Source organism: Tachypleus tridentatus, chromosome 12 (assembly GCF_004210375.1).
Source record: "Tachypleus tridentatus isolate NWPU-2018 chromosome 12, ASM421037v1, whole genome shotgun sequence".
Lineage (NCBI taxonomy): Eukaryota > Metazoa > Arthropoda > Merostomata > Xiphosura > Limulidae > Tachypleus > Tachypleus tridentatus.
The window spans coordinates 7,976,483-7,988,621 of NC_134836.1; the positions used below are offsets into that span (position 1 = coordinate 7,976,483).

Sequence of the window (12,139 nt, forward strand, 5' to 3'; positions counted from 1 at the left end):
TTAGCTATAGCTGATGATATTTAAAGTAAGTTTCACAGTTTGTATTGTAACCCATGAAGTAATGTAAGAACTGATTCTGTTATGATAAAAGAGTAGAAAAGAATAACTCATCATGTCAAATTGGTTTTTAAAATAAGTAAACCAGCAAAGGTGGACTTTTGACATAAAAGAGAATTATTTAAAATTTTAAATACAACTGTTAACCAGTAGTGTATTGAATTTTTGTACATAAATTTGATTCATTTTGAATGTATTATTGTAAAACAAATGGATTCTGTACTGTCCATTCATTGTTAAAATTCCTCACCAACAAGTCACAGGCATCTGCTGTGAAAGGTCTGCATTACATTTTGTACCTATTTTTCATGCTCTTGAAATATAATTTATTATAATACTTGGTTTTTCTTTCTATTTGTTATTATTTTGTGGAGTTATAGACAGAATTGTTGTTTTTATCAGGAGTGTTCAGAGATATTAGTGTTTGATATTGATGTGTTATCTCTTATTTTCTTGGATGTTTCTACCATTGAGTTTTATATTTGTACCTATGAGTGATGGTGTTTGTCAGGCTTTCAATGTTGTGTTTCATAAAATTAATTTTTTTTTGCTGTATCTCATGTTATAATATGAGGATTACAACAAATTGTGAAATTATTACATATCAAACTTTTATGAATTATTAAATGTACATATATAACCTATTATTGTTGCATTTTTAAGTTTATAAAAATGCAATAAAACTATTTAGGAAACAAAAAGTGGAAAGAAAGCTGCTGAAGCCACAGAACTAAAATTAATTGGACAACAACCTCCAATTGATAAATTAGATGCTTCTCTGTCAACTCTTGCAAATTGTGAGTGAGTATAATTTTCAAATCTATACATATTTGAGATAAAAATGTATCTTAAGATGGCTGGTATGGGTATTGAAACTTTTATTAAAATAAAGTAGTAAACAACATTTCAATCTTCTTAGGTTAACCTCTTTGTCAACCTGAAGATGATCTAAGAAGGCAAAAAATTTGTTCTCTATTTAAGTAAAAGGGTTAACACCCATACCAGCTGTCTTGAGACACATTTTTCTTCCAGTAGGTTTCTCGTCATCATGAAATTTGAGTAACTTATGGTTAGGTAAAACATATATAATTTTTTATATATGTTTTTTTTATTTAACTTGTATCATAGTACATACATAAGAAATATGATTATACTGCAGCAATTTCAGTCATTCTTATTAATAAGTGTGTAGTTGTTCAGTTTATATAGAATACATATAAATTAATTGTTTATTTACTTGCTAGTTCTGCTAAAGTATAACACCATTATTCAAGTCACTCCTAAGAAAATAATTTCACCTTATTAAGTGCAGGATTGAATTTTTTCTTTTTCTCACTGGTCCACAAAACTTTAGACCTATGGAAAATGTTAGTTCTAGCAGTCTTATTTTATGCATTTTTATTTAATTATCCAATTTATATATATATATATTCTTTGCCATATTAATGCAACTAAAAATACTTTAAATTTAAAATTGGGGTAAAACATTTTTAAAAATACAGTATCACAAAGTTAAATTTAGATCATCAGGTACATGCATTAAATGGTGCACTGAATAAGTATGACAGCATTGTTGATCACTGATTCAATATTAGTCAGATATTTATGTCCAGTTAACAAGAAAAGTATAATTTGTATTAAGTATTCTGTGTAATTAATTGTATATAATTTTAATAAATTACATTTCTGAGGATTTTTGACATTCTAGTCCATTATGTTTTCTTCCCTTATAATGTATATATGTACATTATAACTATTTATTTTAATATTTGAAAGTTTTTTTTAATGGACTACTATTGTTGATTAATATTTGAGACAAAATATATCTTTGGCAGAAAGTAAATGATAGGTTGTTTAGTAATGAATGCCACATAAATTTCATTTGTTTAGAATAAGTTCAGCAGTGTAACAATTGCAAATAAAGATTCAAATAATTCTGATATTTTTTTGGATTCAAATTACACTTTGATCTTTTACAAGTGTGCATCATGTATGTCTAACAACATAGTTCCATAAAGTCAACAACACCTAAGCCGTTATACATGTAAATATTCAAAGCTTAAAGAGTTTAAGGTTAATTTTCAATTAGTTTTTTGTACTACAGTGATAATAATGATAATTTTACATCAACCATACTAAAAATGACAATATGTTTCAGAAGGTTGGCAAGTGGTTTATCATAATCTCCTCTTTTAATCAACAGGCTTTACCTTTGCTCCAATATCTGGAGTTTCATTAAATATTTAATTAGTAATTGTTTTGTTTCTCATATATGTCAGACTTACCAAAGTTTAACTTCTTCCTTTTATTCAGTGAAGGTGTGATTTAGGTTTTATTCATTTTTTTACTCTATTTTGTTTATTGTACACTTAAAATTAATTCTGTTTTTGCTGATATACACTCCTTCCAAGTATTGCAATAATGTAGGTGTTATAAAATCCAGTGTTAAAAAAAACAACTGAGAGTAAATTAAAAAAAACATGATAAATTGATGCCAGCTAGTAGTAAGATGTATTTGGATTAGTAAAAAGTAAGAGAAGGAATTATTTATACATTTGGGGTTTGTTGTAATTATTGTACAGCTGCTGGTTTGTAATTATAATGTTGTGGTATATCCAGATAAACCTGAATTACCTCTAGAGCAACACTGGATAAGCATGCTTAATAACTAGGATTTTGATCAAGATATATGTTACTGAATGGACAGTCACTTTTACCTGATTGTCTATTCAATCATCCAATACTGTGTAAATGCAGTGTTCCTTAGTTTTTGTGCCCTCTATGCAAAAATATTTTATTGTCACTAGCTTTGATATTCTCACCTACCCTCATACATTTTTATCTGAGGTAACAGCCCTCCACCAGTAGGAGTATGGCACAACTCCTAGCACTTCTCGATTGACACTCATGTTGATCAGATGTTTTTCACTCTCAGTTTACAGACTTTTCAATCAGTTCTTGTTTTTATTGTTATGGGAACTTAATTTTTCTTTACATTTGTTACACTTGTATTCTGTAATTTTAACTCATATGATGTAACATTTTTTGTCTTTTATTCTAATGCATTATTCTTTGAAGCTCTTTGTTTGGACTTTCTTCTTCCACTCTTAGTTGAAATGAATTCAGAATGCCACATTATTACTGCTACTGCTGCTGTTCTTACTACAGTTAATCTTACCACAATAGTGGATTTGGGTACACAACTGTTTGAAAATTATATTACAACCTTGGCTCCCCAAGATTTGGCCACATTCATGTGGGCTTATAATACAAGGTGTTCAGAAAGTCACTGTGCACTTATATATTTATGAACAGACAAAATTGCACAGTGACTTTCTGAACACCCTGTATAATGGCTTTCCATATCTCTGCATTACATTTTATTAGACTTCCAGTAGTTGGATTCTCCTCTGCTTCTGTGGAGTTCAGATCCCTAAACTTTGGTAAAATTTTCTCAATTTCACTTTTCCTGTATTTGCATCATGTTATACTCACTCCTTATTCATCATTTGCTTCCCATTTGTCTAAATCTCCTTCTGAACCTGTTTCTGTGAACCATTCCCCTTCTTCCACTGCTTCACCCAGAACCTGATGCATAGGTCTCTTGAGTTTAACTGCTGGTTCTTTTGTCAATTATTTTGCCCCATGGTGGTTGTGGTGACTGTATGAGGAAAAGGTCTGGTGGGTGTCAGGTTTTTGCACTTTGCCACCATTTGGGAGCTTCACCACAGATCCTTGGGCTCTGCAGTTTTTTCTGAAGGACTTGTTCTTCATTTGAGTTCACCTCCTCCCCAATCACCTCATCCCACATTCTTTCTCCATTATCGGGATCCACTTTTCAGCTAGCATCTTACTGAGAAGGTTATAGATCTTCTTCACAAGGGCATTAGGAAATAGGGGAATCCTTCTCAGACAGCTTTTTTTTTAATCTTGTTTGTTTGTAGTTCCCATGAAGACTAGGAACTTGTGCCATGTCATTAATTTCTCTTACTTGAATCACCTTGATTCACCATGGAGTCCTATCTATGGGCTTTCCTTCCTGGTCTTTGGAAGATGAAGTAAGGTGTTTCAGATGTTAAATTCCTCATCCATACCTCCCTGGCATCCAGAATTTTCTTTGTTTGATCCACTGTGATTGCATCTTCCAGATCAAAGCTCTTCTATTAGGGCTGGCTCCAACTCTCTATTTCTTTGTCCACATTCTCCATTCTAGAGGCCTTTTGTTTCCACTGTTATATTTACAACTGGCAGCCTGTAGTTGTTTTGTAGGTAACTTATTTCCTTCAACTTTACTCTCTTCTTTAAGAGACTGTATGGGTAAATTGGCTGGTGAATATGGAGAAGTTCTTCCTTTCTTCCATTGCATATATTATTCATTTTTGGGTATTTTTCAACTCCTATTTCATCAAAACCCACCTTTCTCCTCTTCACTTGTGATTTGTGGAGCTTCTGGTATGGTGAGCTTCCTACTTTCCTCCTAATGTGTGGGCAGTTCTTTTTCCTTTGTGGATATGGGCTTCTTTGGAGACCCTAATTCCTTTTAGGCAAACCCACATGTGGCCTCTTCAGTGGGGTTCACAAGTTCAGTGGAACCTCATTTGGGATCCCTTTGATAACCGTGTCCTTTTCCCTCTTTACCTTCATGTGGACTTTGCCTGGTGGTTGGACAGAAACAACACCATAGTGGACATTCTTCTCCTTGTCTGGGGGCTTACCTTTCCATAGATGCTTTATTTTGGGTTTGGATGTATATCTGGATGCTCTTGAGTTTTTGTACTGTTAGTCTATGAATGATTCATCTCTGCATATCAATCTCTTGGAACTGCTCATGTCTGATAGGTTTGAGTTTTCTATCTTCTATTTCTCGTAACTGGTTGTTTATGACTCATTCTGACAAATTACACATACTAAAAAGCCATCAGAATAAAAGTGGGTCAAAAGATCACAATATCTGATAAATTTTGTTGGAGCAGGATAGATGATCCACTACAAGATCGAAAGTACCTTGAACATGACATGCAGTAAAGTTAATGTGGTGCATATGGGCCCAGTATAGGAGATCCAATGTACAAAAACAATGAGATATTAACCTGGTATCTTTTTGGTGATGGATATGTGATGCCACCATCAAATTGTTGGAATGAATCATTACCATACAATATCTGGCAGGAAGAAGGAAGTGATCCAAAGTCCAGTGGACTGCAAGAAGCTCAAGGATGTTGTTATACAAAGACTACTTGATGACAAACCAACAACCTAAAGCCTCCTGGTGATTGACCCTCATTGGTTCCCTTTCTGCATCATTGAACTATTTTACTCAATTTTTTAAAAATAATCTTAGAATATACAACCCTGTAACCATCCCCTTTTCTGTGCTCCTGCTTTGACTGCTAGTACTCAAGACCAAACACAATTTATGGTCACTTGCAAACTTGGCATGTTCCTCACCGATAGTTTAGGAAACTCTAGGACTACTGCCATAGAGTTGTATTTTTGTCAAATGTTATTATAAGGCATTCAAGGCCCTGCAAAAAATATTTCTGCTATATTCATTCATTTTGATTTTCAAGAGGTCAAGGGGAGTTAGTAGGGAGCAACAAAAACTCATATAAATATGTGACACTGCATTCTACAGACTTTGCCAGATGGCACACAACAAAGGAATTTCCAAAGAAACTTTTAATGTCTCAGCTTCATGACTATAGACATGTTGCTATCAAGTATTTTCTTGTACAACCACTATCTAGTGACAGTGAGGTGAAGTAGGTTAACCCATTGGTGTTTTAGAATTCCACCAAAGAGGATTTTGTATTCTTTTCGTGATGCATTTCAAACAGGCAATTGTTTGAAAAATGTCAACTTTTTGAAGAGTGATTCTGATTTTGGTTGGTTCGTTGATTGAAGCTGCAGGGCAGATAGAAGAAATAGCTTTAGAATTAGGACATGGTCGTAAACAACCTACATCAATATTTTTACTGTATGGAAAACTAGTTAATCAATTGGTCTGAATTCAAGGCTTTTAAGCGAGGACATCATGACACCTAACTGCTTAGGTGCCAATCTTCAAAGCTTCTATGGAAAATTGTACTCAAGCATATCATTTGTAGGCACAGGAGGTTCTAATTGACAAATGTATAGAATGACTAATAAGTGAAAATATGCAACAGATCATGGGTTTCATTGGAATCTTGTCATGACAGAGGCAGCTTCTGTAACAACAGCATTCAAGATGATCTGTTAAATCACATCCTGTAGCTGAAGGACAGGCCAACAGCACTTGCTGTGGTTGGTGATTTCATTATTAAAAAATACAATTCAGTGATGGCATTCAAGGCTCAGTAAAAATTAGACCAAAAGCTGCACTAGTGTAGTCATCATGTTTCCTTGTAGGACAACAAAGCTTTCCTGGCCCATTTACCATGGCAGCATCACAAATGAAGAAGAAAAGGTCAAAGAAAAGATGCTTAGAGCAGGAGGGATGATCTTGTGCTTTAACTGTGACTTGGCTCATCACAGGGTGTGAACTACTCTATAACCTGTTATGTCTGAGACAAGACAAACTCAGTTTGAGCAGCAGCTCATTTCAACCAGAGATATTGTGGCTAATTTGTTGCACACAATAATGGCTCTTCAATGTATAGATATTGTACAAGAAGGAACTGCCTACAGTGACAGTATTTGTTACTGTTGAATATTTGCCACTAAAATGTTTATGGATTTGAAAAGTCTGAAAGGTATGATTCTATGCTTAATTATAATTATAAAGGATGAAATTTCACATTACATTATTTGCTAAAAAAAGTAATGTACATGGATTATTTTGCTACCTGGTGAAAAATGTTTCTTTCATATCAAGTACACCTATTGACATATATCCTGGGTGCTTGAACCTTGTTGTAGATTGCTTCTTTCATCTCAGCAAGATTCTCCCCACAGAGTAGTCCCTAAATCTCCAGATGCTTTTGTGGTTTTGTGCCCAATGAGATATCCCTCTTCTAGTCCCCAGTGCCACATCCTTTGGCTTTTGTGGTAGATGCCTTCAGTCATGACTTGTACAACTTTACCTTTATGCTTATCCTCCTATCTGCTTCCTATCCTGGATTTTATCCTTTGTCCACATCAATCTATGTCCAGCCTTCTCATTACCCCTCTCTGATCTGCTCAAATGTGGCTTCCAGTATTTATCCTCCTTTAATTATCCTTTCTGCAACCACATCTCATTTCTCAAATAACTTTAAACATGAGTATCATCACATCATCACCATACTCCAGCTTCATGTGTGATGTTTGTCTGGTCTCTTGTGAGGTGGTATGGACTCTCCACACATGTAAGTATCATGATAAAAACCTTCTTTCCCAGTGAGTCCATATTTCATCATTAATTGTGTATCAGTGAAAATGGCACATTTTCTACTCTTGACCCCTGCATCCTGGTAATCTCCTTTCCTGTCCTAGTGTTCCTCACATTTCAGAATGTTTTAACAAGGTGTTTGACAATGGCCCTTCTGTGCCAACTATTACCTGCTATCAGGCAACCTTATCCAATACATTCTCTGCTTTCTTTTTTTTTTATGCTCTTTTGGCTTCTTTGTCCTACTTTCATTCCAAACAATAGGACCTCAAGTTGATTTTTTTATGTCCCTACCTATCCTTCTTTGTAACCCTTGGCTACTGTTTGTTCTTGAAAATATGTTTTTGCTCATTTTTGCTTGTTGGCCAGATGTATTCACTCTCGATGTTCCATGTATCTTTTACCACTGCACATATGGCCTCTCTTATCTGGATCACAGTTTTTTCACAAGAAGCTGGCAACAGATGAAGGTAACATCATCTTTTCACCTATTTTCTTTTTGTATTTATGCTCCAATCTGGATGATCTTTTATGTCCTGTTTGTGCTTTTCAGTATTATGTTGCCCAAATGACTTCCTTTCATGGTTTCCTTTCTCACCTGTTTTTCTGTTAGAATACTTCCTTTATCAGAGACAATTATTTGGTCATTTTTACAAGTTAGATTCACCAATTTTCATCATATTTGTCAAGTATCCTTGCTCCAAATTGATCATCTCACACTCATTTTGGCTGCTCACTTCCATCACCAGCTATGAGAAAATATCCAAACTGACATGTGGCCATCTCCTCCTCAGGATATTGAATACCTTCCCTTAAAATTTTACACACCTCACTTTAACTCCCCCTCGATGTGGATTCCTGTACATGGTTAGGGGACTTCCCAGGGAAGGTTCTGTTCTTTCAGTTCTCCTCCTCTGGGATCTAAACATCCACCCACATGTTTACCGTGTGCCATGACCTGTGAAGGAGAGGAGAGGATCCTGGTGGTTTATGGGACCAACCCTAACACATCACTTTGGCCTTGAATTCCTGTAGACAGGCAGCTCCCCAGGGTGAATTGGCTGGTCCACTTGGGCTAGGGTCAACCAAGTACCAGTGTTGGATGTTTTCAACAGTTGTTGTAGACATTGTATCTGATGCTGGTGTTTGGGCATAGTGCTCTCAAAACCCTGGCTCTCTGCAGTGTCCTTGTTTGGCACTGTAGTTCTTCCCACATAGGGCTTCATGGTGGTGGGGTCAGTGGGCACTGAAATGTAGCTTGTTTTTTGTGGATACCCCTCTTTCTAACAAAACAAATAAAAATGAAAAAAATTGAAAAAACAGATCATTGGAAAAAGACCACACATGGACGATTCTGTTATACAGCCAGATACTACACCTCAATTTCTGATTCTCTATTCCTTATCTGAGAAATCCTTGGGGCAGATGTCTCCATTTTTCATTCAGAAGATATTAGAGGGACTTGCTGACTCCCCAAAGTCAGTAAAAAAGTTGTGCTCTGGAGAAATTTTGGTGGTAACATCTTCACCATAGCATACCAAACTCCTCTTGAAATCAAAAGCCATTGGGGATATACCCATTGAGGTTACTCCCCATGCAACTTTGAATTATTCCAGAGGATTCATAGTTGAGAGGGAATTAAAGAACATTTCTGAGTTGGAAATCCTTGCTGACTTCTCCAGCCAAGGTATTACTATGGTAGGCCAAGTCTTCACTCACAAAGATGGAATTATGGACCCTACTAATGTTCTGATATTAATGTTTACATTACCTCGTCCTCCTGCTACAGTCAAAACAGGTTACCTAAACTACAAGGTATGGCCTTAAATTCATAGACCTCTCCCAGGTTTCCTGTGTCAGCTGTTTGGTCACTCAAAAACATCATGTCATGGATTTTTGGTATGTGCTCATTGTGTTGGTAAAGACCACGGCACTTACAAGTGCAACCTGGAACCACACTGTGTTAACTGTAGTGACCCACACCAATCTTACTCTATTACTTCCCCTAAATGGGTAGAAGAGAAAGAGGTGCAATGCTTAAAGACTGTTAATAATATCACCTACTTATTTTCGGCTCGTTGGTCTAGGGGTATGATTCTCGCTTTGCATGGCCTAGAAGACTTCGTGAAAAGGGAGGCTTAAACATGCTCTCGCCTCCCAGCCGTGGGGGGTGTATAATGTGACGGTCAATCCCACTATTCGTTGGTAAAAGAGTAGCCCAAGAGTTGGCGGTGGGTGGTGATGACTAGCTGCCTTCCCTCTAGTCTTACACTGCTAAATTAGGGACGGCTAGCACAGATAGCCCTCGAGTAGCTTTGTGCGAAATTCCAAAACAAACAAACAAACAAACAAAACTTATTTTCATGCACCTAGTCAGCCTTTTACTGCTATACATCTTTCTATCTGCTTCCTTTCACTTTTCACCTACTTTTCTTGGAGAGTCGACAGTAATCCATGGGGCAGTAATCATTTTCCTGTCATTTTGAGAGAGACTGGCCATGGTCGTTGCCATTCGACCCGTGTGCCTTGATGGAAGTTGGACCAGGTTAACTGGCCTTCTTTCACCACTCTCTCAGAACTTGCTTCTGCCATCGATAGATGACTGTGTAGTGGCAGTAACTGACTGTATTGTCCAGGCAGCTACTTAGTGTATTCCTAAAACCTCAACACATTTCCCACAGTATTCTCATCTTTGGTGGAATCCTACCTGCCATGTGACAAGAAAAGGTCAAAATGGGCTTTCGATATTTTCTTAGATATCCCACACTTTTAAACTACATTGCATTTCAGCAGGTCAGACGTCAAAGCCAGAAGGAATTTTGGATTAGATACACCTCTAGCATTTCTTCTACCACTAGTTCTGAAGCAATATGGGACAAAATTTGAAAGGTTAGTGGTCAGTATACTTCTGCCTTCTTTCAATCTTGTTTTCTGATGGCCAGGAAGTTGCTGATACCCAGAGCATTGTCAATACTCTTGGCAAAAGCTTTTCTCAAATATCTAGCACTTTTGCTTCATCCCCTATCTTTCTTCTGTATGCCATTTCTCTTGCCCTGGATCACATAGAATCTATACAGTAAATGAACTGTACTATTTATACAGATTTGCTTAGCTCTATGTTAGCCCTGGAATCTCTTCACATCAGTTCCCATCCTATTCTCGCTGATATTCAAAACCGACTGTCCCATTTTTCTTTAACAGTTCTTCTGAATACCAGGCCATGTTGGTATTCGTGGGAATGAGCTTGCTGACACTGCTCTAGCACTATCACTGCTGTGCTTGTTCCATACATGGTCTATAGTCCTTTATTCAAGGCTCGGCTCCATGCCAGTTGGCAGTCGACTTGGAGTGAGCAACGTGAAAATAAGCTTTTCCAAATAAAACCCTCTATTGGACTTTGAACATCATGTTTCCTTAAGAATTGGAAAGAGGAAGCTGTCCTAACTAGACTACGCATTGGTCACATTTTTTAACTCATCGTTTTCTTTATGACTCTCAACGACGGCAGCATTTTAGACATGTTTTGTCCCAAGGTTTACCCATAATGTTGGACAGTGTTTTTAGTTTTTAAAGACCATTGAACTTTTTAACACTATTAAAGTTTTTAATTCACAAATTAAACCTTTTTTTAAAATTTCTTTTTGAAATACAACTAGTTGGATATGAAATTAGAAAATGGCCATAATGTCAAATAACTTGAAATAAGGACTTGAAAGGCCAACTTCAGGTGACTAACACTGATATTTGAACTTACCCGATAGTCATCCTGGTGAGTTATAATAATTAAAATTATACTGCAGAAAGTCTTTTAAAACTCTATTACTTTACTTTCTGAAAATGGCTGTAACGTCACATAACTTGAAACCAGAACTGGAAAGGCCAACTTCCGGAGACTAATGCTGTTATTTGTACTTACCTGTTAGTCATCTTAGCAAATTATGACCATTCAACTTACACTACAGAATGTTCATTAAAACTAGTATTACTGTAATTTCTCTCTTACTGTTGTACACAAGATTAAAAATTGGATTTCACACTGTTTAAGTTTTAATTCAACTTTGTTTTGTTTTAACTTGATTCCTTTTTATGAATTTTAATACTTTTACTTTACTTTTAACTTTTTACCAGATGTTTGGTGCAGATAGCCTAGTTGCTTTGCGGCATAAAATGCCAAACCCACCACCATCACCACTTCAACTGTGAATGATTAAATATTTTCCAAAATCTTTATTTCTATTACAGAAGCACATCTTGCTCATTGGATCCTGCTGTGGTAAGTGGTGCCTGTATTGGTATACTAATTCATACATCTGCACTATATGATCATAAAGGCTATATATAACACTCATTGTTGAGATCAGGTGTTCCTTGTGGTGTTTTGCTTTATAAATAAAACACTTTTCAAGGTGTACCAATTCATGTACTATCATGAGTAAAGCAGTGTCTGGATAGTTGCCCTCCAATCATGATCAATAAATCAAAACTAACCTGCATTTAGATATAGGGCTTCATGGTCACACATTGCACTTTCTCCAGTGTGGTAGTCCTAGCCAGTAGGGTGGCAAACCATGGAGACATTCTCCTGGGTGAGCTCCATTGCAATCAGTTGAGATTATAGCAGTTGTATTCTGCTGTTGTGGATAGTGTGAATCCTCCTCCTACTATAGGAGGATTGAAAAATTCCCAACACCTTTTGGTTTAGGACTGGAGATAATTCAACATGTACAGTTC

The 12,139-nt window shown here is 36.2% G+C and overlaps 1 protein-coding gene across 1 annotated transcript in view; it reads left to right on the plus strand.

The window, feature by feature from the left end:
- Positions 1 to 12,139, plus strand: part of LOC143234926 (uncharacterized) — an 84,529-nt gene that overhangs the window by 29,748 nt on the left and 42,642 nt on the right. Inside the window, exon 6 of the mRNA XM_076472621.1 lies at positions 749 to 858. Coding sequence (XP_076328736.1) covers positions 749 to 858 — 110 coding nt within the window. The remainder of the gene's footprint in view (positions 1 to 748; positions 859 to 12,139) is intronic.